Here is a 23,303-nt window from a genome sequence, read left to right as displayed (position 1 = left end):
CCAAGGCCAAGCACGTGCTCTGTCTAAACAAAGTGGTCTCTACACAGGTCCAGCCTCGACGTTGACCCCTGGTAGCCACTGTACGGACCGTGGGACCCGGGGCCGCCAGATCCTTGGCTTTTCCAAGGAAAGCCGGAAATCTGTATTTTTTATGTGCAATCTCCTGGTTTTTAAACACTGGCATCTAATCCAAATATTTTTGAAAATACTGTGTGGGCCAAACAAAATATCTGCAGGCTAAACGCAGCCCGTGGAACACCAGTTGGCCACCCGGGTTCCAAGCACCGAAGCAGACCACAACTCAATCCATCTGTAAGAAGCGAGAGGGTGCATTAATCAACTTGGGGTCAATTCTTTTTTAGTCCTCCAATAAAACTGAGAATTCAAAAGGCACCATCAACTTCCAGAAGTCTATAAGAACCGGCTGCTGAACTGTTCAAACGAGTCCTCCACGTCGCTGGCTTATGCCACAGAACCTCCACTCTGTCCAGAGTTTTGGAAATTAACCACCAGGGAATGCCCTTTCAACTTTCCTGGGATGGCGGAACTAACAGGCTTCAGATGAAATCCGTTTGTTGGTGTGCAAAAACGCCTGGGACTTAAGTCCCAACCGCCTGCAACAGACAACCCCATCGTCAAGTTGAGGTGCTCAATATCCATCGTAAACTGACCAGGGAGCCCTCCACCTTGGCTGCCTGGCCACAGGTCTGATTTCACGACAGTTTAAAGGGATGAGGCAGATGTCATCCTGAAACCTGAAAAGCTCCTTCTTCAAATTCAAGGCTCACGTTTTCTGTGATTCACCCAGAGAGACGGTGGTGACATCTTAGATGGGCAAAATAGGTCTCGGCCCACCCTGCATGGACAGTCTCAGCTTTACCAGATCTCGGGTCAATAACAAACTCAAGAGGTGTCAAGAATGTGGGGGGGAGGAGCCAGAGAAATAGTTTCACCATTCCCCAAGGACAAGGCCCATTTTTTTCTTTTTCTTTTATTTTTTTTTCTTGAAAATGTAGAAAGTAAAAAAAAGAAAAGAAAAAAAAAATCTGTGCTAAAATAAACTTAAATAGGTCCAGGGCAAGAAAAGATACTCAACAGTGACAAAACGCACTCAATTCTCAACTCCATGGAATAAAGTAACACCGGGACTATTTCATAAAAGAAGGAGTTTGTTGTTTTTTCAGGAAAAATAAAGCTTCACTATTTGCTCGAAGTGGGTTTACTGATGGGGGCGAAGGGAGGGAGCGCAGAGAGAAGCCTCGTATGGAAGTAAGGTCTGGCTCACTGCCTCCCATCCACTCCATCACCTCAAACAACCAACTTGCTTCTCAAATTCTACTTTCCCAAAGAGGAGAAAATGACCGCTAGAGCTGATACTGGGGAGTTATGTAACTCTGGGTCAAGTCTTTTTTAGGAATTCTCTCGGGTCGCGGTCTGGGATGAGTGAGGACCCACGACAGCACAGCCCCGTGACCGCCTGCGAGCCCGCGGCTCGCCCAGCTCACTCACTGAGGGAGGAAGCGAGGAACGAGAGGACGGAAGGGTCTTTCAGGAAGGTCTGGATGCCGACCTGCCCCTAAATCTTGCTTCACGGGTCCCCTTATTCCTTCACAAGGATATTCACTTGTCACCACAAGAGAATCACTTCATTTGGAGGTGGACAATTCAATGGAGCACGAGTGACTCGGAATGGTTAATAGCACAGGGTTTGGGGAATGACTGTGGGCCCATCGGACGACACCAAACAATGTTTGTCTGTCTCTCTCTCTCTCTCTCCTCTTCATTGGGCCCCGTCTGCGCTATGTGGGTCAGATGCTCTGGAATGAGGGTTGAGTGGACAGCAAGTCTGAGAATGGACTTTCTTGTGGTTTGGTAGCTTCTGACCTCAACATGCAAGAGTACATTTCTTTGGAAACATCTGCTTTGCAGAATTTAAAAAGATGGCTGAGCATTTATGGGTCTGGATTTAGCTGGCAGGGGGTTCCTTATATTTACATAAGCCAGCGACGCAGGGAACACAGCCCCAGGGACAGAAGAACAGCTAAGTGGCGCAGATAGAAACCGAGGTTCTTTGACGGCAGGGAAACATGAAGAGGGGCAAAATAAAGGTGCCCCTAGAGACAGATGCCTACCTGATACTCACGCTCCTGGGAGACGGACAAGGACCCGCTAAGGTCCAGTAAGTGATCACCAAACAGGAGCTCTTGCAAATGTTGTGAGCTCCTCTCTAGGCAAGCAGTTCTGTGAACTTTGGAATTTTCTACTGAGAGTCTAAATACCGTTTGCTGAACTAAGAAGCCACCGCCTAGCAGGATAATAAGGACAGAGGCTAAGAGCCAAGCTCAGGGTTCTTCAAAGCCCAGCTCTGCCCCAGCTCTCTGCTGCAGCAGTTGCTGTCTTAGTCTGTTCGGGCTGCTGAAACAAAACAAAACAAAAAAGCCACAAACAACAGACATTTATTCCTTATAGTTCTGGAGGCTGGGAAGTCCAGGATCAAGGCACCAGCAGATTCTGTCTACCTCCTCAAAATAACCTTCTCAGTATTATTACCTCATATGGCAGAAGGGAGCTAGGGAACTCTGCAGAGTCTCTGTTATAAGGTCACTAATCCTACTCATGAGGACTCCATCCTCATGCCCTAATTACCTCCCAAAGGCTCCACCTCCACACACTGGGGGTTCGGTTTCAACATATGAAATGGGGGTAGGGGGGCACAAACGTTCAGGCCATAACAATGGCCCAGGATTGATAACGGCGCCGACGATGACGTTGGCCGTAGTAGAGGAGGGAAAGTACACTCACGCCTACTGAGTGCTGACCGTGCACGCCAGGTAAAAGACACTCTCGTGTCCATTCTCACAATAACCCTGCGTTGGTAGCCGTCATCATAAGTGACTTGCCCAAGGTCACAAAAGAGTGGAGTAATGGGGCCAGACTGAACGCCAGAAAGGAATACTCCGGAAACATTACACCCCTGACACCCTGAATGGAGGCTAGTCCCTCAGACCAGCTGTCCCATTCCCGAGCACTGGCCCGACACACCTGGGCATTCACCACGTGACAGGTATATAAGGGCTGCTATGATAGCAAGAGATACCCACATCCCCATCCAGGGGGCCCGTGTAGACACCACGCTATCTTTTGTAGAAGGGGGATAAGAATATATATTTGCACCTGCTCACGACTGCCTAAAGCAACTCTGTGTCACGCATTCTCAAGGGGGATAGTGCCACCTCCCACTCAAGGAGTGAACGCTGATTGCTGGGGGTGAAAAGTTCTCCCCTCTGACAATGGCTTGTGCCCGCAAAGGGCCACGGCACATACATAGATCTACAGTAGATCTACAGGCCTGACGGCTCATGACGGCAGTGATTGGGGAAAACTGTCTAGAAAGAAGCCTGAGCAGGTGGGAGGCAAAAAAAAAAAAAAAGCTTGAAAAATATTACTCTACCAGACTAGCGAAAAATTAATAGCAAGAGCAGGGCAGATATGGGAACAAGAAATTTCTGGATATCTCTTCACATGTTGTACTTTTTGACCATGTGAACATATTGCCTACAGAAAATGTAAAATATTTTCAAATGAACTTTCAAAACAAACGCTGAGCAAAGCCCTCAGCAGGGGCCTGGACTCTTAGTGCCCACTCAAGGCGGCCTTGTGCGTTGAACTTGCCGTCGGCGGTTCCCCGTGCACCGCATGGCCACACACTACGACGCCCGTGTCAGGCTCTCCAGGTGCCCACGGCCTTGGGGCCGCTCAGCCGGGCCACCATGTAGCTTGGTTCTCACCACAGTACAGAATCCCTGAGTGTCGCCCTATACAGGTACCACTGACCCGGTCCCCAGGGAGGCTACCAGGAGGCCAAGCCCCAGAGAGTCAGTGTGGCAGCCGGGCACACGAGTCACCCTCAGCGGTGGCCAGGCTGTCCCTGGACTTCGCACGCCTCGCCAAACAAGAGCTGCTTTGTCAGGCTTGCCGTGGGCACTGAGTGACCCCAGTTAAAGATTCCTGACCTGCTGAACAAAGCCGGGCCGGTCTCAGAATGCTTTTTCCTCCCTGTTCCTTCCCTTTCCTGCACGCTGAAGGGTGCGTCCTCCTGTCCGTTCTTCTCTGGTCTCCTTCTCCACCGCTTCTGTTCCCTCTCCCTAAAACACCCTTCCCTCAGATCTTCCCAAACCCACCTTCCTAGAGCAGCCTCACTGTGTGTGCACTTGGTCTGGGGGGGGGGGCACTCTCTAGCTCCTAACCTTGTATAATTTCCCTCATGGCTTTTATAGCGATTTGAAATATGCTTAGTCATCACCTTGCATGCTGGTGTCTAGCTCTACATATATATGGTCTACCGGAAAGTTCTGTCCGTTTCTATCACAACAAGTTTCGACACGTAAGCACATGTTTATTTGGCGCATATGTGCCTCTCTATTTCTATCACTTAATGTATACATACTGATGTAGCAAATTAAAACAAAGTTGATTCACGTTAGTCTTATGTGTGAAGCGATAGTGTACCCATGGCTACTGATAAAGTTCATTTACGCCACTGTAATTTTTACAAATTTCAACAAGAAAGAAATGCTACAGAAGCACGTCTGTCACATCGAGCATATTCCCTGGACTTAGCACCCTCTGACTATCACTTGTTTTTGTCCTTACAAAATTTTTTGAAGGGCAAAAAATTCAAAAATGAAGAAGATATCAAACAAGCACTTGTTCAATTTTTCGCATCAAAAGATAAAACATTTTTCAAAAATGGGATATACAAATTGCCCTCATGCTGGCAAGAAATCATGAATAATAACAGCAATTTTATTATTTAATAAAGTTTATTGACGGTAAGAAAAATTTGTATTCTGTTTTATTCCAAAAACGGACAGAACTTTCCAGTAGAATGAATATGAATATATATATATATATATCCCACAGGGCAAGGGTTCTCTTGACTTGGTGGCCATTGCATTCCCGAGTCCCAGAGCAGTGCCGAGCACAGGGCAGGCAGCCAGTAAATAAATACCTGTGGGTGGGAGGCATGGAGGGAAGGAGGGGGGTGCTAAAGCAGGGAGGGGCTGGGAGGGACAGAAGAGAGAGGAGGGGGAGGGAAGAGTTCATTCACAGGAGTGTGCACTTGCGGGAGCTGTCGGTGTCTCCCAGATACAAGCAGGGGCTTCAGAAGAAGAGAGGAGAAGGGGCAAGGGTGAGAGGAAAAACGTGTGCATGCATGTGCGTGTGCGTGTGCGTGTGCATGTGCGTGTGCATTTACAAAGCATACACTTCAGAACCAGGAAAGAGTGGCTGATGTGGGGTGGGCGGAGGATTACAGGAGGGAGGGAGTCAAGACGCATCCTGCCCTGGAATATCACTTATTTTGCGAGTTCAAAAGAGAAGGCTTTTTGAACATGTCTCAAGCCCTTGGACTGGAGAAAGGAGAAGTCGCATTTTGGAACTCCAAGAAAAAAAAACGGAGCCCAGACAGACAGCGTCTGTGTGTAGGAATGCAGTTTGGGGAGAGCAGAGGGAGATGAAAAGCAGACGGAACACAGTGCAGCCAGGGGACACCCAGACAGGACACTGGATCGTTAACAGAGGGTCAAGGGAAGAGAACCAAACACGGGGGCCTGGGGGGGAGCCTCCCAGGACCACAGTCAGGCCCGGCCCACTTCTGAGATACCTGTTTGCATCTGGACCGTGTCCACCGGTGATCCCTTCCTTTTCCAGCTGTGGAACCCTCCCTGGACCCTTGAAACACTAATCCCCGCTCTCACAGGGTTTCCAAGGAAAGTCACCTTCGCCAAGATTCTAAAGCAAATAAATGGTAGCTGAGAAATAGCCACAAGCCGGAAGCACACTCTGCTGGCGTTGTTGCAGCCAGGTATGTATATATATAATATTTTTCCGGGGAGACTCCTCTGGAGCAATCAATGAGAGAGCCAGAAAAGGACCTGCGAAACCTAGGATGTCTCCCAACCAGGCTAGAGAAATGACCCAGGAATTTCCAGTTCAACCTGTCAGCAATAAATAAAAAAAACAAACTGAGCAGTCGGAATCCCCACCCCCAGAGCCAATGGCGGACTCTGAGACTGCTCCATGCTACCAGAGGGCCTGTTAGCGGGACCTGAAAGTCCAGCCATTAGGAGACTAGACCGCACCCACCTCTTCCTGGTGGCCACAGGGTGGTGTAGTTGGGGGCTTACCGCTGGGCACAACCATATGGGAACCTCTCCATCAGAGGGTCCTGCATGGGGCAGAGCCTTGGGGAGAATGCTGGCCAAGCACAGAACCTCTAACCAGCAGCCACACTGTTGCCCTTTGGGGCCCCAGAAATGTGAAGCCCAAGAACTGAGAAGCCTGCAAACAGCGCGTGAGATGGGGCAGTTCTGGGTTTCAAACTCAGACATTCCTTCACGTTCTTTCTCCCCAGTGTTGGGGGACAGGGTGTCCCAGGCCTACCGTGGTGCACAACTCCAGGGCCCCACCCACACAGCGCACAGCACGCTGCGAACAGCACCCCCGGAGCTGCGCGCTCTTATCTGTGATCCACTCATTTGGGAAAGTGCCACATCCCCCCACTTTAGAGACTGATAATGCCCACAAGTGCAGGAAAGGCTCTGAGAAGTCCCGTGGTATGGGTTTTTTTTTTAAACCCGGTTTAAACAAGTTTGATTTCAGCTTTTAAAATGCAGCATAGGGAACAGAGTCAACAATATTGTAATAACTATGCATTGCACCTGGTGGGTACTTGAAATACTAGGGAAGTTGCCTTGTAAAGTGTATGATTTGTCTAACCACTATGCTGTATACCGGAAACTGATACAAAATAATATTGAATGTCAACTTTAACTAAAAATGAAATGTTAATTAAAAATAAAAAATACTATGGAGCCCTCACTTCCCGAGAAGGCCTCCTCCAATCCCACGGAGCTGGGCCTGTGCAGAATGTTCCTTAAAAAAGGCTCCATCGCAAAAAGATGGCCCGGGCGCTGGGGATGGCTCCTTGGCCTCTGCCCCAGGCGCTAGAGTGGCTCTGGTCGCGGCAGAGCAACGCCCCCTGGATGGGCAGAGCATCGCCCCCTGGTGGGCGTGCCGGGTGGATCCCGGTCGGGCGCATGCGGGAGTCTGTCTGACTGCCTCCCCGTTTCCAGCTTCGGAAAAGTAAAAAAAAAAAAAAAAAAAAAAAAAAAAAAAAAAAAGGAAAAAGGTTCCATCAGGAGAAGCAATTTCACCACACTCAGTTTTCCAAGATATACCTCAGGCCGATGAGGATTACTGACCTGGGGTAGCGCCCTCTCACCATGACTTTGAACCTGCCTGTGTTTGGAAAGACACTTTGGAGGCCTGAGAAGGCTTCATTCTCAGCTGCTTTCTCTATAGGCTTCTGTGAAAATGAGAAGCACCTCTGTGGGCCTGGGGCTCTGATGGACACGCAAAGGTCACTCTTGTCCCCCTCAGGCCCTATTTGATACTGGTAGGTCACAGAGAGCCAAGGCACAGGCAAACTAAGTCCTGTTCCCGACCCGAGAAGCTCACCTATTGTCTTCAATGTGGGAGAACAGACAGGGTGGGAGGGGCCGGCACATTTCTCTCTCTGCGCCCTGAACTAACACCAGGCACAGAGTCAGCTGGGGAAAGTTACCCGCCCCTGTTCAGGCGTTCATTTATTTATAAAGCACCTCAGCCCTGAGACACACCCTCCGCCCAGCAGGCACGTGGAGAGAGGTTCAGTTACAGCCACATTTCATTTATCTACCTGCAATAGGCATTCTGTATTGGTTGAACTTTCTACATGATAATCTTTAAATTAGGTACCATGTTGGGTGTAAATTGTTCAAGAATGGATTGCACATGGATCTGCCTTTTGAAACAGCCCAGTGCCCCTAACTCAACCTGTGTTTGATTATTTAGGATCAGACAGATCAATTATTAATGCAGCAAAGCCCTGAGGTCAACCTTGTAAGGCACGTGGGGTGGTCTCACCCCACACATGCTAAGTGGCCCTAGAGATCTTTGCTTTGCTTGACGCATTTGGGGAAAGTATTGGACAGGTAGTTTTACTAGAAGATGTGGAAACTGCTAGAAATCACGGTACCCGCAGATAACTCCTAGCATCAAAACTTCACATAACATCAAAGTCAATATTCTCTGAGTAAGCACCAAAAACTATTTCCTGCCGCTCAAGCGTCTGATATTTAGTACCTAGTCTTTATGATAACTCCTGTGACCATCTGGAAGCTTTCTGCCCTACTTCCTACTCCTCGGTTGGGTTCCTGAGAGTAAATTTTCCTAAATAATTGAGGTTGCAGGGTGTATCAGATGCTGCTGTCTCTAAAGTGTGAGCTACAGCTGTGGAGGGCAGCCGGTGGTATAGGTTTCCCTCCTCCCCCTAAGAAACCGGAGCCACCTCTTTTCCTGTTTCTGGAGTCCCCAGGGGAAGGCTGCTCTGCCTGCCCCGCCCTCTTGGTCCACCACCTGCACCAGGCTGATCCCAGCTGAGTGTCACAGACCAATGTCAAGTGCACAGCCACTCCAACAAGACTGCCCTGCAGCTGGGCCCCTCACCAATACGCTCGGGCACCTACAGACTCACCAAGCCGCCTCTGCACTTGTCCTTGGCCCAACCATCTCATCAGTGGGCTCCCCACAGCGGAAGTCCGCTGTTCCCCTCCCATCAATGTGCTTCTCTGTTCCCCCAGCGCAGAGATGCCCTCAAGCCCCCATTCATGCTCCCTTCTCATAGAGCCACTTTTCAATGAACTCTCTCCTTCCCTTTTCTCCCCCCCCCCTCCCAAATGCACAAAAGAGGGTTATAAAGTGGATTTTTTTTTTCCTCTACAGGAATAAAAGGTTAGCTTTCCTTTCTTTCTGTGTTCCTATCCTTGGTCTAAATTTGGCAAATGGAAAGTGAGTGGCAGCAGTTAAACTGACCCAGTTCATGACCCCAGGGACACTCCTGTGGCCGGAACACGCGCTCTCTCTCTTATGATGGGTGTAGGGGGCATCCAGAACACTCACCACCCACCCACCCGAAAAGTCCTGCTGAGAAATGATTCATGCACAGACTTGGGTGAAGCCTTAAGAGTTATCTTAGTCAACCCCCTGAAGGAAGAGACACTGAGGCTCAAAGGGGTATGAGAAGATACCCAGGCCATGCAGCGAATGGGGATGCCTGGGGCACCATCCTTAGGGACAATAAGAAAAACAAGCATCTTACCGTCATCCAAGTAGGTCTGGTCCAAGTTCTGCTCCTGTTTAATTGTCACTCCTGCAGGTAATACTTCCTTTTGGTCACTGACTGGGGGTCCATTTTTGGCAGCTCTTTGGCTTGTGGCATTCTGCTGCTGAATGACCGTGGGGTAGGACCCCGGGCTCAGCCTCTGACCTTGACTGACAGGGGGCGGGGCGGGCCTGGCGGTGCCGGGCGTGAAGTTCTCGCAGTACATGATGTGCTGGAACTCCTGGTGGCTCCCGCAGCGCAGCTGCTGGTTGGTGGGTGAGTAGTGGATCACCGGCGAGGCCTGCTGGTTGGCCGGAGAGGAGTGGAGCAGGGCTGAGCTCTGGCCCTGGGAGCCAGCATGCACCAGCACGGAGCGGTGGGCGTCCGCAAGGGACAGGGCGGGGGGCATGAGGGCCGGCTGCTGGTAGCCCAGCAGGCTGGGGCTCAGGCTCTTGCTCCGTTGGTACAGGACAGCTGCTGGGTTCTGCTGCTGGTAGCGGGCATCAGGGGATGAGAGCCCTGAGCGGAATTGCTGGCAGGGAGCCATGGTGGCCACGAGGCAGGAGGGGGACTCGGCCACCCTGGGGTGCTGTGGGTAGTAAGGCTGGCTCCCCAGGCCCCCGTGGGTGGGACTGCAGATCAAAGTGGGGTCATATTCATCTGTGGGCTCTGTCTTGATGGCCGGGACTGTGAGAAAAGCACACGGGGTGCACCATTCTTAGTGAGCGGCAGGTGTACATAGAAGATGAGCAGACAGCAGTTGGGAACACGGACTTGGGAGTCCTAATGGGTGTATTCGACAGTTGAGCTCTGTCATTTGTTAGCCTTGGGCGAGATGCTCCCTGTGCAATGATCTGAGGTCAGAAACTTAACCTGGGCAATGGTTTGGAACTACAGGTCTTTCCCGCAGTAGCAAGGTGGTCTGTGAACAGCAGGTCTATCTCAGCCCTGGGACGTGCAGACTTTTGCCCCAGGAGGGGAGCTCAGAAAAGAATGCCTGATTTTAAATCATGCCTTTCCCTCCTCCCTTTGCCCTACCACACCCCTTTCCCAGCTTGTTGTCCTTCATAATACTTATCACCACCTGAAATATTTTGTATATTTTATATGCTCATTTATCTGAATGCCCCCCACTAGAATGTCAGCTCCTCAAAGGGAGGGTTCTTTTTATTTATTTATTTTTTTGTCTGTTTTGTTCAATTCTGGGTCCCTAGCACCTAAAACAGTGCCTGGAACTTAACTGACTCAGATATTTTTCTGTACAAGAAATTACCAAATGATGACCATTAGCCTTCTTAGTTGTCCAGTACTTTGGGGGAATGAGACCTGCTGATTTGAGCCTCAGTTCCCCAAGTAACAAGTGCACTTACCCCATGGGCTTGTTGAGGGGCTTAAATAAGCTGGGTGGGCACAGCACTCAGCACAGTGACTGGCACGCAGCAAGTGCTCAGGGCCTGCTGTTGTTACTCTTCTGCTATTGTCATTACTACGACTATGAGTGGTGGTGTGTTGCTGTTCCTCTCTCCCCACCTGGGAGAGGCACCAGAATGGCTCTTTCTCCAGCATCGGCCCCAGGACTGAGGCCTCAGCTTTCTTACCACCGGAGTAAATGCACTGGTGACAAGACTGGTGGCATCAGGGCCACCCCCAAGCGCTGAGGGTTAGAGGAGGCAAGGAGGTTTAGCACCTAAAGCAAAAACGCAGCTTTGACACCAACCACAGAAATCGTTTCTCAAGATGCCAGTCAAAGACCATCATCTCAATCCCTCAGGCCGACCAGGGGACCAAATTCTCACTCCGGCCACACCAGGTGCACGCCAATCAGGCCCCGCCGGGCCTCACTACCGCCAATGAGAGGTGGGAACACCACAAAGCATAACTGAAAATAGCTGCATCGGAAAGAAGCGTGCCGATGCACTCTACAGCCCTCCCCGCGACCGTCTCCGCAGCTTTAGGTCCTATTAGGACAGTGTCACCCACAGCATGTCACGTCAGTCCTGGGCTGGGGCCACACAAACCTGGGGATGCACCCCACCAAAGCAAGCTCCCCAAGACCAGGCTCTCAGGAGCGCCTCTCCATTTGATGCTTCTAGCTGCCCAGAGACTCCCTGTGAAACTGTCACAGGACAGAAATTATACCCTGGGTGACAGTCTCAGATTATAGGCATCCAGTCCTGGGAAGGCAGCTAGTGGGCCTGTCTCAAGCCTTGAGAAACCTGTAGCCTGTTCTGCAGCCCCATCATAATCTGACACAGCAATACTCATAATCTGACACAGCAATCCTCTCGGTATCCCCTCTTAGCTGAGTCCTGTCCGGGCATCTGCTGCTTGAGGGCAGGGCTTTTCATCTGTTCTGCTCACTGCTATGTCTCAAGCTTAGAATGGTATGTGACATTCAGACACTTTTTGGACACACGGATGAATAAAAACGGCCCTTGTCACCTTTCTTGGGACTGCAATGCTTGGTGGGAATAAGACCACCTGGCCCGATTATCCGTCTAAGAGCTCCACTTGGCCACAGGGTGATGACTAACAGTGGGGTCAACTAAAGGTTCCATAGGTTTTAGGGCATATTCAACTGTACCCCTATCATGATCAAATCTAAGACAGGAACAGGAGTTGCCAGCTTCCCTTCCCTAGTCTGCCCTCCTAGAGGAAAATATTAACAATACTAGCTCACAGCATTGATATCAGTTTCCTGTGCTAAGCGCTTTATGCGTATTTGATTTCCATAACTCTTATAAGGAAGGTACCGTTTGATAGATGAGGAAACTGAGGCTCAGAGAGGTTGAGTCACCAGCCCAAGGTGGCCCAGCCGACAGCAGACATCACGTGTCCTCACCCACATACGGGCTGGTGCTGCCCCTCCCACCACGGGGCCCTGGGGGAGAGCTCCTCACCTGGGTGGTAGGTAAAGTGCTGAGGCTGACTTCGTTTTCTCTTCCCATTGATGACGTAGAAGTTCACCTTCACCGAGCTGCGGATGTGCTTGTTGCGATACTCAGGGATCTCAACAAAAAGCATGTTCTGGAAGGAAGGCGTTGTCATTAGCTTCACGGCAATGCTATCTCAATTCCTGTCCAAGGCCCCATGCACGTGAAGCCAGCCCATCTACACGGTGATACGACACGCACCATATATGTTTCCAGATGGAATTCTACTTAAGGGGAATTTGACTTTGCAGCCAGAGCAAAGACAGAACTGCCACTTACTAGAGTACACTAAGTACACCAAGTACACTAAGATGTCACCGTTACAAAATCAGAGGGCCTGGTGCTCAAGGAATGTTTCATTCATTCGTCAACTCAATGCCTACTGAGCGCCTGTTAGGTCCACAGCACTGAGACTTTGATGAAAGGAAGGGAAAGGAAGGAAAAAAAGAAGGAAAGAGAGCTCGAGGGAGGCGGGCAGGGAACATGACAGGGCATTCAGTCATCTTGTCTGGGTGCTTACAGGCTGGCTCTTGTCTTTATCCACCGTGGCCTCCATCTCCCAAATCTGCTGCCCATCTGGAAGAATTAAAAAAATGACAGACTGTGAAGGAACTATTAGATACCAAAGACTGAAGACAAAAACTCACCGACTTCTATTCATCTTGGTTTTTGTATTCTGTCATCTCAGTAAGGCGTACGTGTGTGCTTGCGTCACGCATGTATGTAGACGCAGATGCACAGTTTTATTTTCATATGTTTATATTTCTTTTTGCAAAGGAAATGCATGGTGACAACAGAAAACTCAGCAATAACAGAAAATCAGGAAAAAAAACAGCCCATTATTCCATCACCGTTATCTTGTACCTCCACATCTGAATGCCAACATATCTTCCATTCTTTAAAAATAATAGTAGGATTGTTATACATTCTATTTTAACACATGCTTTGTTTAACCAAAGAATATTTCCAAAACGCCCATCATCGATCACTGGCTGTCTCAGACATGCCTTCTTGGTTGTCTGAGAACACAGGTGGCTCACAGAGTCTGTCCTAAGACGTCCTGGCTTATGAGTCACTGGAGAGGATGGAAATGTAGGCGCCCACCCTCCGCCCTTCAGTCGACAGGCAGCCCGGATCTCAGCCAGCTCACTGCAGCAGTCGATGAGAGGTTCTCCCTAGTAGCAAACTCTCCTTCTCTGGATCACAGCACAGGCTCCCCAGTTCGGGGCCAACAAACCAGGCCAAACAAAACTCTGCGTTTTCAAATAATAGATTCCTTTTGCTGACCACCTACATTGGCTGCTGGGCAGCTTCTGGCTCAAACAAATCATTTCCACCAGTGTTTTCAGGGTGTTTTGTGGAACACTGGCTCTGAAGATTGTGAACTGGGTTTACGAGAATAGGAAACAAATTCTGTAAGCTAATAAGCATTTGGAAAATGCCGAGTCAAAGTCAAGTGGGTTTTCTTTACTGGAGGACATCTCAGAGCCTTTAACCTGCTCACATGCAGCATAATTCTCCAAGGTGGGCTAGGGTATGTGCCTTGTCTCAATGTTTGTTCAAAAAACCCCTTTCCCCTTAGAAAACTATATAAGTTTCAGGTGTACATTATAATTCAACATCTGTATACACTATAAAGTGATCAGCCCAAAAGTCCCGTTTCTCTCCATCGCTATACAATTTACCCCATGCCCCACCCACTTCCTCTCACCTCCCAAACCCTTTCTCCTCTGTCAACCACTGATCTGTTCTCTGTATCTTGAGTTTGTTTTTGTTTTGTTTTGCTTGTTTGCTTTTGTTGTTGGCGTTTTAAGATTCTAAAATGGTTACACGGTTTTTGCCTTTCTCTTTCTGCCTCATTCCACCCAGCATCGTACACTCGAGGTCCACCCCTACTTAGAGCACAGCTATTAGCACCTCCTGTGATAGGCTAGCTTTGAACCCATACAGTCTTGGCTCTTAAGCTTTAACCGAAGAAATCTGGTGTCTGTGCATCATCTGAACTTCAGTGGTATAGATTAGAATAGAACATAATAATAAAAAGTCTTGTGATCGCTACCAAAGCAGATACCATCTAATCTTAGCAATGAACAAGCAACGGCCCAGCTAGAGCCTCTGTCTCAAGTCAGTCTGCAAGTCTTGGCCTACGGTCCTATTTACTAGGTGCAACTCCTGAAATGACTCAGGAAGCTACGGGTTTACGTCAAAAGGGAGGAGGAAAGAGTGGTTAATGCTGACTTTCACTAGAGTGTAAGATCCCTGTGGGAGGAACCAAGTTACAGTCATCACCGTCTCCCCAACACCCACCGAATTATAGGTAAACATCTCATGTAAACGCCTCATGTCCGAGCAAACAAAAGCGTTAGCAGCTGATGGGGCCAAGCAAAAGGCTGCTGATGGGGCCAAGAAAAATGCAGAAGGTAACTTCAGCCACTGCTCAGAAGGAAGCAAGAGGCGATAGATAGATGCTTATCAAGGAATTTGAAGTCAAGTCACAAAAATGGTACTTCCTGTGTGCAAAGTCATGAACAGAACTAGTCAGAGAAAAATCCTTATTCCTTTGTCAAAAACAGGTCAAGGTTATCCAACAGGGACAGTGTCCTCCTCCCAGGTGGTTGTACAAGTTAGGCATGTGTCCTTGTTCAAAAATGCATTCCCATTCACTAATTGCAATGGGAGCTCGAAGTCGGAAGATCAAGCAGACAATTAACCAAGGAAATGAACAATGTCTGGTTGTCTGGTGTGTCTCCTCCTCCTTAGCCTCTCATAGCTGGGCTGAGTTCTGCCACTACTGGTACCACAATCCTGTCGGTCTAGCTCATCATCCTGTGTGAGTCCGACTTGCTTTGCAAAGGAAGGACTGTTTTCAGAAGTCTCAGTTAGGAGGAAAGGGAGAAGTACCTTGAAAGTGATCAGGAAGTATTCAGCTGGGTACACTAAGCTCCCACCCCAGCTCTCTGCCTTGACTCACGCCAGTAATGGGAGAGGAAGCACAGAGAATGCAGAACAAAGGTGTGATGGAAAGGGTGTCACCAAGAGCAGAGCTCTCGTGGTCTCTGGACCCACAAGGAATGGGAGGAAGCCCTTCTCCCTAAATTTCACCCCTTTCTCCATCCCCCAGTGGGCGTGTATAAGTAAAACTCCACCCACCAGCAGCCATAGAATTCTACTGCACGGCTGTTTGAGAGTAATCTGAGAAAGTAGCCAGCCCAACACCATCAGATGGGGAAACTGAGGCCCAGAGAAGGAATGGGGGTGTCCAAAGGCATGCAATGGACAGTTATCACAGTCCTTAAGGAACTACTGGCACAATCTAATAATGGAGATGATTTCAAGGAGAAAAGATCAAGGTTATTAAGCAGAAAGACATTGAGCTGCTTCTTGTGAAGCCTACGTAGGCAGGATCTTTCTAGGGTCACATCCATCATAACTATGCACATCTTCTCAAACCCTTCCCTGTCCCCCCGGGCCTCCAGATCACATCCAGGCTCCCACAGCGGCCTTGAAGGCCCCGCACACCCTGGATCCCGCCTTGGCTCTAGCCTCTCCAGACACCAGTCTCATCCCCCCCAGGAAAGGTAACAACAGCTATTGCCTATGGGAACTCACTATGTAGGAAGCATCACCCAACGCACCTCCCAGGTATGGACTTCTTTCATCTACAAAGCAACCCTAGGCCACAGTCTGCTCATCACCCCATCTGACAGGTGAGGATACTCAGGCCCAGAGAGGTAAGAGCACTGGCCCGAGGATACACAGCTAATGGTTGGAGAAGCCAGATTTGAACCCAGGCAGCCTGGTTTTGAGCTAGCACTTCTAATTTCGACTGACATCATGCGGTCTGATTCCTGCGCCCGTGCCGCTCCTCTGCCGACCTAATGCGGGAAGGTGGGCAGGCATTCCAGGTGGCTCATCCTTCAAGACTCAGCTGTGGTCTCCTGTTCAGATCAAGTGTGTCCCCTCAGGGCTCACAGAGTAGCCTGGGTACCCCCACCACCTCTCTCACTGTCTTCCCCATTGTCTACGACATCCTCAGAGACTGTCTACCTCATTGCCTACCCCAGCACTCAGCCATCTGTCATCACAATTAAAATCACCGTCATCAGTCACAGTCACAATCTGAGCGGTAGCCGGGGCAGGATAACGCTCCTTCAGAAAGAGCAGAGGTCCACGGGGTGGGAACGACTCAAGTGTCCAGGGGTAGATGAATGGGTAAACAAAATGTGGTCTATTCATAAAATGGAATATTATTATTCAGCCTGAAAAGGGAAGGAAATTCAGACACATGCTACAACATGGATAGACCTTGAAAGATTATGCTAAGTGAAATAAGCCAGACACAAAAAGGACAAATACTATATGATCCCACTTAGACGAAGTGCACACAAGGAATGGGCAAATTCACAGACACAGAAGGAAGAATAGGAACTTGAGGGTGTGGGGGTGGAATTATTGTTTAATGAGTACAGAGTTTCTGTTTTGAAAAATGAAAACGTTCTGAAAATAGACAGTGGTGATGGTTACACAACATTGTGAATGTATTTAATGCCACTGAATTATATACTTAACGATTGGTTAAAATAATCAATAGTATATTATGTGTATTTTACCACAGCTGGCCTCACCCCCAGAGACCTGGCTTGTTTTGTGGCCTGTAAGAGAGGCTTAGAGGTTTTTTTAAATTAGCAGTTGCCATTTCAAAATGAGATTTCACATTAAAATGCAGATTTTGCTCTTAGGAAAAAAAAAATCAGATGATCTGGCCAGCCTAGGCACCCCCACAGGGACTTGACCACGGCAGCCTCTGCAGACGACACATGATGCGCACCTGACCCCAGCACCTCGCCCCAACCCCCACGTCCGTGTGCCCTGGCTCCGTGGGCCTTCGAGACAGACACGCAGCCACGTCTCCTGCAATCTCCCATTCTCGGGAGGAGCACTGGTCAGGTGTCTGCAGGATGCCCTCACTTGGGACATGCCTGATGTTATTCCCATGACCGGAGGGCACCTGACCCCATGCTATCTCGCTCAGTGTCCCACTCTGCTGCTCACCCCCCCCCCCAAACCAAGGACCCCTGGTCCTCTGTCAGGACGGGAAACAACTTGCATTCCTTTCCCCTGGGAAATTGGTCCCTTGCTCTCAGGACTTGACCTTTCCTTCTCTTCAGAATCAGAGCCCATAAAGCTGTGGGTTTATTTCTGGGTTCTCTGTTCTGTTCCATTGATCTATATGCCTGTTCTTAGGCCAGTACCAAGCTGTTTTGAGTACAATGGCCTGTAGTATAACTTGATATCGGGAAGTGTGATACCTCCCACTTTATTCTTCCTTTTCAAGATTGCTGAGGTTATTTGTGTTCTTTTTTGGTTCCATATAAATTTTTGGAATATCTGTTCTATATCTTTGAAGTATGTCATTGGTATTTTAATTGGTATTGCATTGAATTTATAAATTGCTTTGGGTAATATAGACATTTTAATGATGTTTATTCTTCCTAACCGTGAGCACGGTATATGCTTCCACTTGTTTGTATCTTCCTTGATTTCTTTTATCAATGTTTTATAATTTTCTGAGTACAAGTCTTTAATCTCCTTGGCTAAAGGGAACCCTCCTGCAATGCTGGTGGGAATGCAGACTGGTGCAGCCACTGTGGAAAACAGTATGGAGATTCCTCAAAAAATTAAAAATCAAACTGCCTTTTGACCCAGCCATCCTACTTTTAGGAATATACCCTAAGAACACCATAGAACTGTTCCAAAAGGAGAAATGCACCCCCATGTTTATGGCAGCATTGTTCACAATAGCAAAGATCTGGAAACAGCCCAAGTGTCTGTCAGTGGACGAGTGGATTAAAAAGCTTTGGTACATATATACTATGGAATACTACTCAGCCATAAGAAGTGATGACATCGGATCATTTACAACAACATGGATGGAACTTGATAACATTATACTGAGTGAAATAAGTAAATCAGAAAAAACTAAGAACTATATGATTCCATACATAGGTGGGACATAAAAATGAGACTCAGAGACATGGACAAGAGTGTGATGGCCCTGGCCCGTTGGCTCAGCGGTAGAGCGTCGGCCTGGCGTGCGGGGGACCCAGGTTCGATTCCCGGCCAGGGCACATAGAAGAGGCACCCATTTGCTTCTCCACCCCCACCCTCCTTCCTCTCTGTCTCTCTCTTCCTCTCCCGCAGCCAAGGCTCCATTGGAGCAAAGATGGCCCTGGCCTCTGCCCCAGGCGCTAGAGTGGCTCTGGTCATGGCAGAGCGACGCCCCGGAGGGGCAGAGCATCGCCCCCTGGTGGGCGTGCCGGATGGACCCCGGTCGGGCGCATGCGGGAGTCTGTCTGACTGTCTCTCCCCGTTTCCAGCTTCAGAAAAATACAAAAAAAAAAAAAAAAAGTGTGATGGTTACGGGAAGGGGGGGAGGGGAGGGGCACAAAGAAAACCAGATAGAAGGTGACAGAAGACAATTTGACTTTGGGTGAGGGGTATGCAACATAATCAAATGTCAAAATAACCTGGAGATGTTTTCTCTGAACATATGTACCCTGATATATCAATGTCACCCCATTAAAATAAAACTAAAAAAAGAATCAGAGCCCTATGCCCTGGAGAAGCGCCCTGAACCACCCACAGCCCAGCCTCCTCTGAGGGCCTCGGGTAGCACAGAGGCCCCCGCACGGGCCGCAGCAGGCTGTTCCTACCCCATTAGAAACCCTCTCCTCCTCCGGCCCTCCTCTGGGCTGCAGCCAGGGCAACGACCTGCCAGGCAGGGCTTCCTCTGGACGCCCTCTGCAGACGCCCACAGCCCTGCAGCCTGGCGCCCTGCAGCCTGGCGGGTGCCTGGAACTCCCACATCAGGAGGAAAAGACACCAGGGGATTGAAAGACACGCCTGCTCCCTCTGGCGTTCCCAAAGGCCTTCGGCAGCCCGGCTGCTGTCACCCTGAGCCTTCTTGGGCATGCGTGCCCAGCGCTCACCATTTTATTCCTATGTACCCCAACTCGGGAGCAGACAGACCTGGCTTCAAATCCATGTTCTGCCCCAATTACCCCTGTGAGCTTGGAGAAGACACTTCACCTCTCCTTGCCTCTTAATCCAAATATGGGGAAAATCAAAGTATCTATACCTCATGGGGGTCATTCCAAGATAATAGACACCTGGCAGAAAAGAAATCTTCAGCAGATATTAGCAAGCATTATTATTATTGCTAGTATGACAGATTATTGAAATACTGTCTTTTTCATCTTTTTGTATATATTCCAAAGCATTGGAATAAAATATTGGAAAAAAAATCACAAGCAATTTTTAATCAAAAATTAATATAAATTATTTCCTGGTAGCTCAGTTGGTTAGAGCATCATCGTAACATGCCAAGGTTGAGGGTTCGACCCCGGTCAGGGCACAGACGAGACTCAACCAATGAAATCGTGAACAAGTGGAACAACAAATCGATGTTTAGCTTGTCCTCTCTCCCTTCCTCTTGCTCTCTAAAAATTAATAAATTTTAAAATAAAATTAAAAATAATAGTACACATTCTCATGATTATAAATGCTTTTGCCTGCCGGCACGGGCTAAAGGAAATTTACAAAGGGACAATATCTAATATGGAGACAGGTGGCAGAGTGCCTGATTTTCTTTCCTTTCCAAATGGGTCTTGTCTCTATTATCTAAAGAGAAAGAGAGAGAGAACTCTCGGGGATGAGGAATCGAAACCTGAACCGTGAGGGGAGGAAGCCAAGGTGCCCTCTTGCTTTGCACCCTGAGGCCTCGGAGCCGAAAGGGCCGCTTCCCGCATTCAGCCTGACTGCCGCTCCCCGAGGGGTCTGCCCGCAGTTCTGAACAAACAAGCCCCTAACAGTAAGTGAAAGCTGCCCTGGCTGTCCTCAATTTTACACTCAAGGGGGCTGGTCTCCAAGGGAAGTGTGTGGTTCGCAAAATACCTCAAGGCCATTTTCCTGGGCTCTGCCCCCCACCCCGCCTCTCCCGGTACCCAAGTCCTGGGGGTTCACCAACAGAACACACTAATCCCATTCTCTGGAATCTGCTTCCCAGAAGCAATGGAACTTGCGACAAATACTGGCAGGGCTGTCTCAGCCTGAAGTCACACACAGTTTGGGTTTGAGTCCTACTGTCTCCGTTTACTAGCTGTGTGAACTTTGAGCGGTAGCTTAACCTCTCTGTGCCTCAGTTTCCTCCTCCTAGACAACTAATAAAGTTCATTTACTGACTTCCAAGAGTTTGGCAAGAATTCAATAGAAATTATATGTAAAATGCTTAGCAAAATGCTGCCCAGCCCACAGCGAGTGCTGGCTTCACTCTTATTAGTTTGGAATTTGGTGTTTCACATGGGTCTAACTCTAGAGAGAAAGAACTGCCTGGCCATTTGACTCAAGTATTCCAATGGGTATCACAGGTTCTTGTTTCATTTTAATTGCATTACATCTCTCACTGCAAGTGAATAAAATGGCCACAGGAAGTATTCACTGATGGGGGCAGGTTAATCACGGGCCAACCATATTTGGTACGAAATAGCAGGTATATTAGGTACAGAAACACCAGGCAGCCCGTAGAATAAGGGAGATCATATTTTCTGACCTGGAAGCGTGTCCCTGTTATATTAAAAAGCAGTCATTCTAAGTGGTGCAGACCAGAATGTGCAGCGCTATGCAACCCTGTGTCCCTCTACATATGTCTGTTTAAGCTGAGGGGATCTGTGTCTCAGCTACTCATACGGCCACACACCGGCAGCTGGGACTGGGTGGATGAGGTGAGACCCACACGTCGTCCTCCACGTGATTCAAGAAACATGGTAGATCTGTGGGTGATTTCAATCTGTGTTTTTCAGTGTTTGTTTTTTAAACAAAAAAAAATTTCTCATATGAAAACAGTAATGTGGCAACTGCCTGTTGATCTGCCTGTCTCCCGGGAGCCCTCTGGGGTCATGATCCTAGACAGAGGCCAGCCATGGGCCACCAGCAGTGACTAAGTTCCCACTGCACGGCAGGACGTGTGCAGGCTATGGGGCTACGATACCAGCCACAAATGCATTCCCGCACTCAAGGTCCCCAGACAGGCTATGGGGCTACGATACCAGCCACAAATGCATTCCCGCACTCAAGGTCCCCAGACAGGCTATGGGGCTACGATACCAGCCACAAATGCATTCCCGCACTCAAGGTCCCCAGACAGGCTATGGGGCTACGATACCAGCCACAAATGCATTCCCGCACTCAAGGTCCCCAGACAGGCTATGGGGCTACGATACCAGCCACAAATGCATTCCCGCACTCAAGGTCCCCAGACAAGCAGGCAGGGCCCCATGTCCTACTGGAACATAAAAGACACATGACTCAGGGCTCCTCACCTTGACCGGGAAGGGGACCCTGCCTCCTTCCTCAGCCTCTCTCCCCCAGCTCAACTCCAGACACACTGGCCTTCTCTGTCCCTCCAACAACCCCGCTTGCTTCTCTCCTGATGTCGCCAGGAACAGTTTCTTCCCTTCCTTTAGGTCTAGCTCGGGGAGGTCTCCCCTAATGTGTCCCCCTTCCTCTGTCATCTTCTGTGCCTACCTTCCACTCGCTGACATCACTGCCTCTGCCACTGGTTTCCCATCTCCCCCCCCCCTAAGCTGTAAGCCCCCAGAGAGCAGGACCGTGCACCAGTCTTGCTCTCTGCCTTTTCCTCAGCACGATGTGTCTGGCACATAATAGGTGCTCAATAAACACTGGCAGAATAAATGAGCAAACTGACCTCAGGATTCCCCAGAGCCTGGCCCACAGCCAGAGCTCAGGAAAGGTCTGACCACTGACCTCTCCTGCAAAAAGACTCCACAAAGAGAACTCACTGAGCCCTGACTGGGAACTCAAGCCCAAGAATCCTTTTGGGAACTGACTGATGAGGAAGGAACCCGGAATATAGGTGTAGACAGGGAACTGAACGCAACCAGAACAACTCAACCCTGAGCCCTGTGTCACCCACCTCCTGTCCCACAGCCAGGTCTGAGTCTCTGGGAAAACCTGCCCAGAACAGAAGAGGCCCAAGAAGATCAAGTCCACTTCTGCTCTGGGCGGGAATGAAATAAAGGCCTTCGGTCTCTTGAGCAGATGTTCAGGCAAACTTCCCCCACACCCTAAATTAACAGGGACTGGCAGCCAGTATGAAAAAGGCCCTTCCAAGTCTTACTCAGAGGGGAAGAGGAAAGAGCCAACTTCTCTGGGCAAAGAGGTTGGGTCTAGAGAAGACTTAGGCAAGAGCATGCAAGAAGAAAAAATTTAAAAAGCGGGGGGGGGGGGGGGGCAGGGGCCTTCCTAACTCTATTAACATATAGCCTTCAATGTCACTTGGCTACAAGGACAGATGAACACGCCTCGATAACCAGTGCGCATGCAGACACAGGGCCCCTACACCTCAGCTGGTTTAATGGTTTCTCTCTGCAGGTAGCTCTGGAGCCCCGCCTCCGAGCAGTGTCAGGAAGCAGCAGGGTTAGCGTGGGGTCCGGAGTCTCAGCAGTCAGCCCTGATAAGCAGAGGGCTCGCGGGCTCACGGGCTCATATCAGCACTCACAGAAAGAACGAGGGGCCCTTCAGGAGAAGGAAAGCGGAACCATCCTCACTTGGGCCAGGGAGCCTGCCACAGGGCTCCAGGCAACAGGGAGAGGATCAAAGCGTCAGTTTGGGTTAGGACACCATGCACAACATGTCCCAGCCCTGACTTTTAAAATTTAGCTAAATGGAAATGGTGGAAGTCACTTCAGTCTGCTTTATGACTGCTAACTAGCAGATAAATGTGTGCTCCCTGGATGCAGAGGCTCGATGGGCCGAGTGGATGGGAGGGGCGGGAGGTCGGGAGGATCCCCTTAGCTTGGGATTTCACCCGCCTGAGTGGTATAACTGCTCAGATGTATCCAGTGAGACCTGGAGGGGTTATCGGTCCCCAACACCTCCCCTGTCTCTTCCTGCCTCACTACTTTCTCTGTGGGCTCACCCCCGCCCCTCCCATTCCCTACCCAGACAACTACAGGGGCTGCTCACTCATCTCCCAGCTTCCATGTGTCCCTGTCGCCTCCCCCCCCACCCGCCGCAAGTCCATTCTTCATCCAGATTGCAAGAACAATCTTTAAAATAGAAATTAGATCATGTCACGCTCCTGCTTA

General features: G+C 49.4%; 1 protein-coding gene across 2 annotated transcripts in view; it reads right to left on the bottom strand.

The window, feature by feature from the left end:
• Positions 1–23,303, bottom strand: part of NFATC2 (nuclear factor of activated T cells 2) — a 144,254-nt gene that overhangs the window by 31,837 nt on the left and 89,114 nt on the right. For both annotated transcript variants that reach the window (XM_066387485.1, XM_066387484.1), the window contains exons 7-9: positions 12,659–12,714; positions 12,106–12,232; positions 9,203–9,892 (exon numbers count right to left, since the gene is read on the bottom strand). In XM_066387485.1, coding sequence (XP_066243582.1) covers positions 9,203–9,892; positions 12,106–12,232; positions 12,659–12,714 — 873 coding nt within the window. The remainder of the gene's footprint in view (positions 1–9,202; positions 9,893–12,105; positions 12,233–12,658; positions 12,715–23,303) is intronic.

This window comes from Saccopteryx leptura, chromosome 5 (genome assembly GCF_036850995.1).
Source record: "Saccopteryx leptura isolate mSacLep1 chromosome 5, mSacLep1_pri_phased_curated, whole genome shotgun sequence".
Classification (NCBI taxonomy): Eukaryota; Metazoa; Chordata; class Mammalia; order Chiroptera; family Emballonuridae; genus Saccopteryx; species Saccopteryx leptura.
Note: the sequence above shows the minus strand (reverse complement) of the source record. Positions and strands in the feature narration are given on the sequence as shown.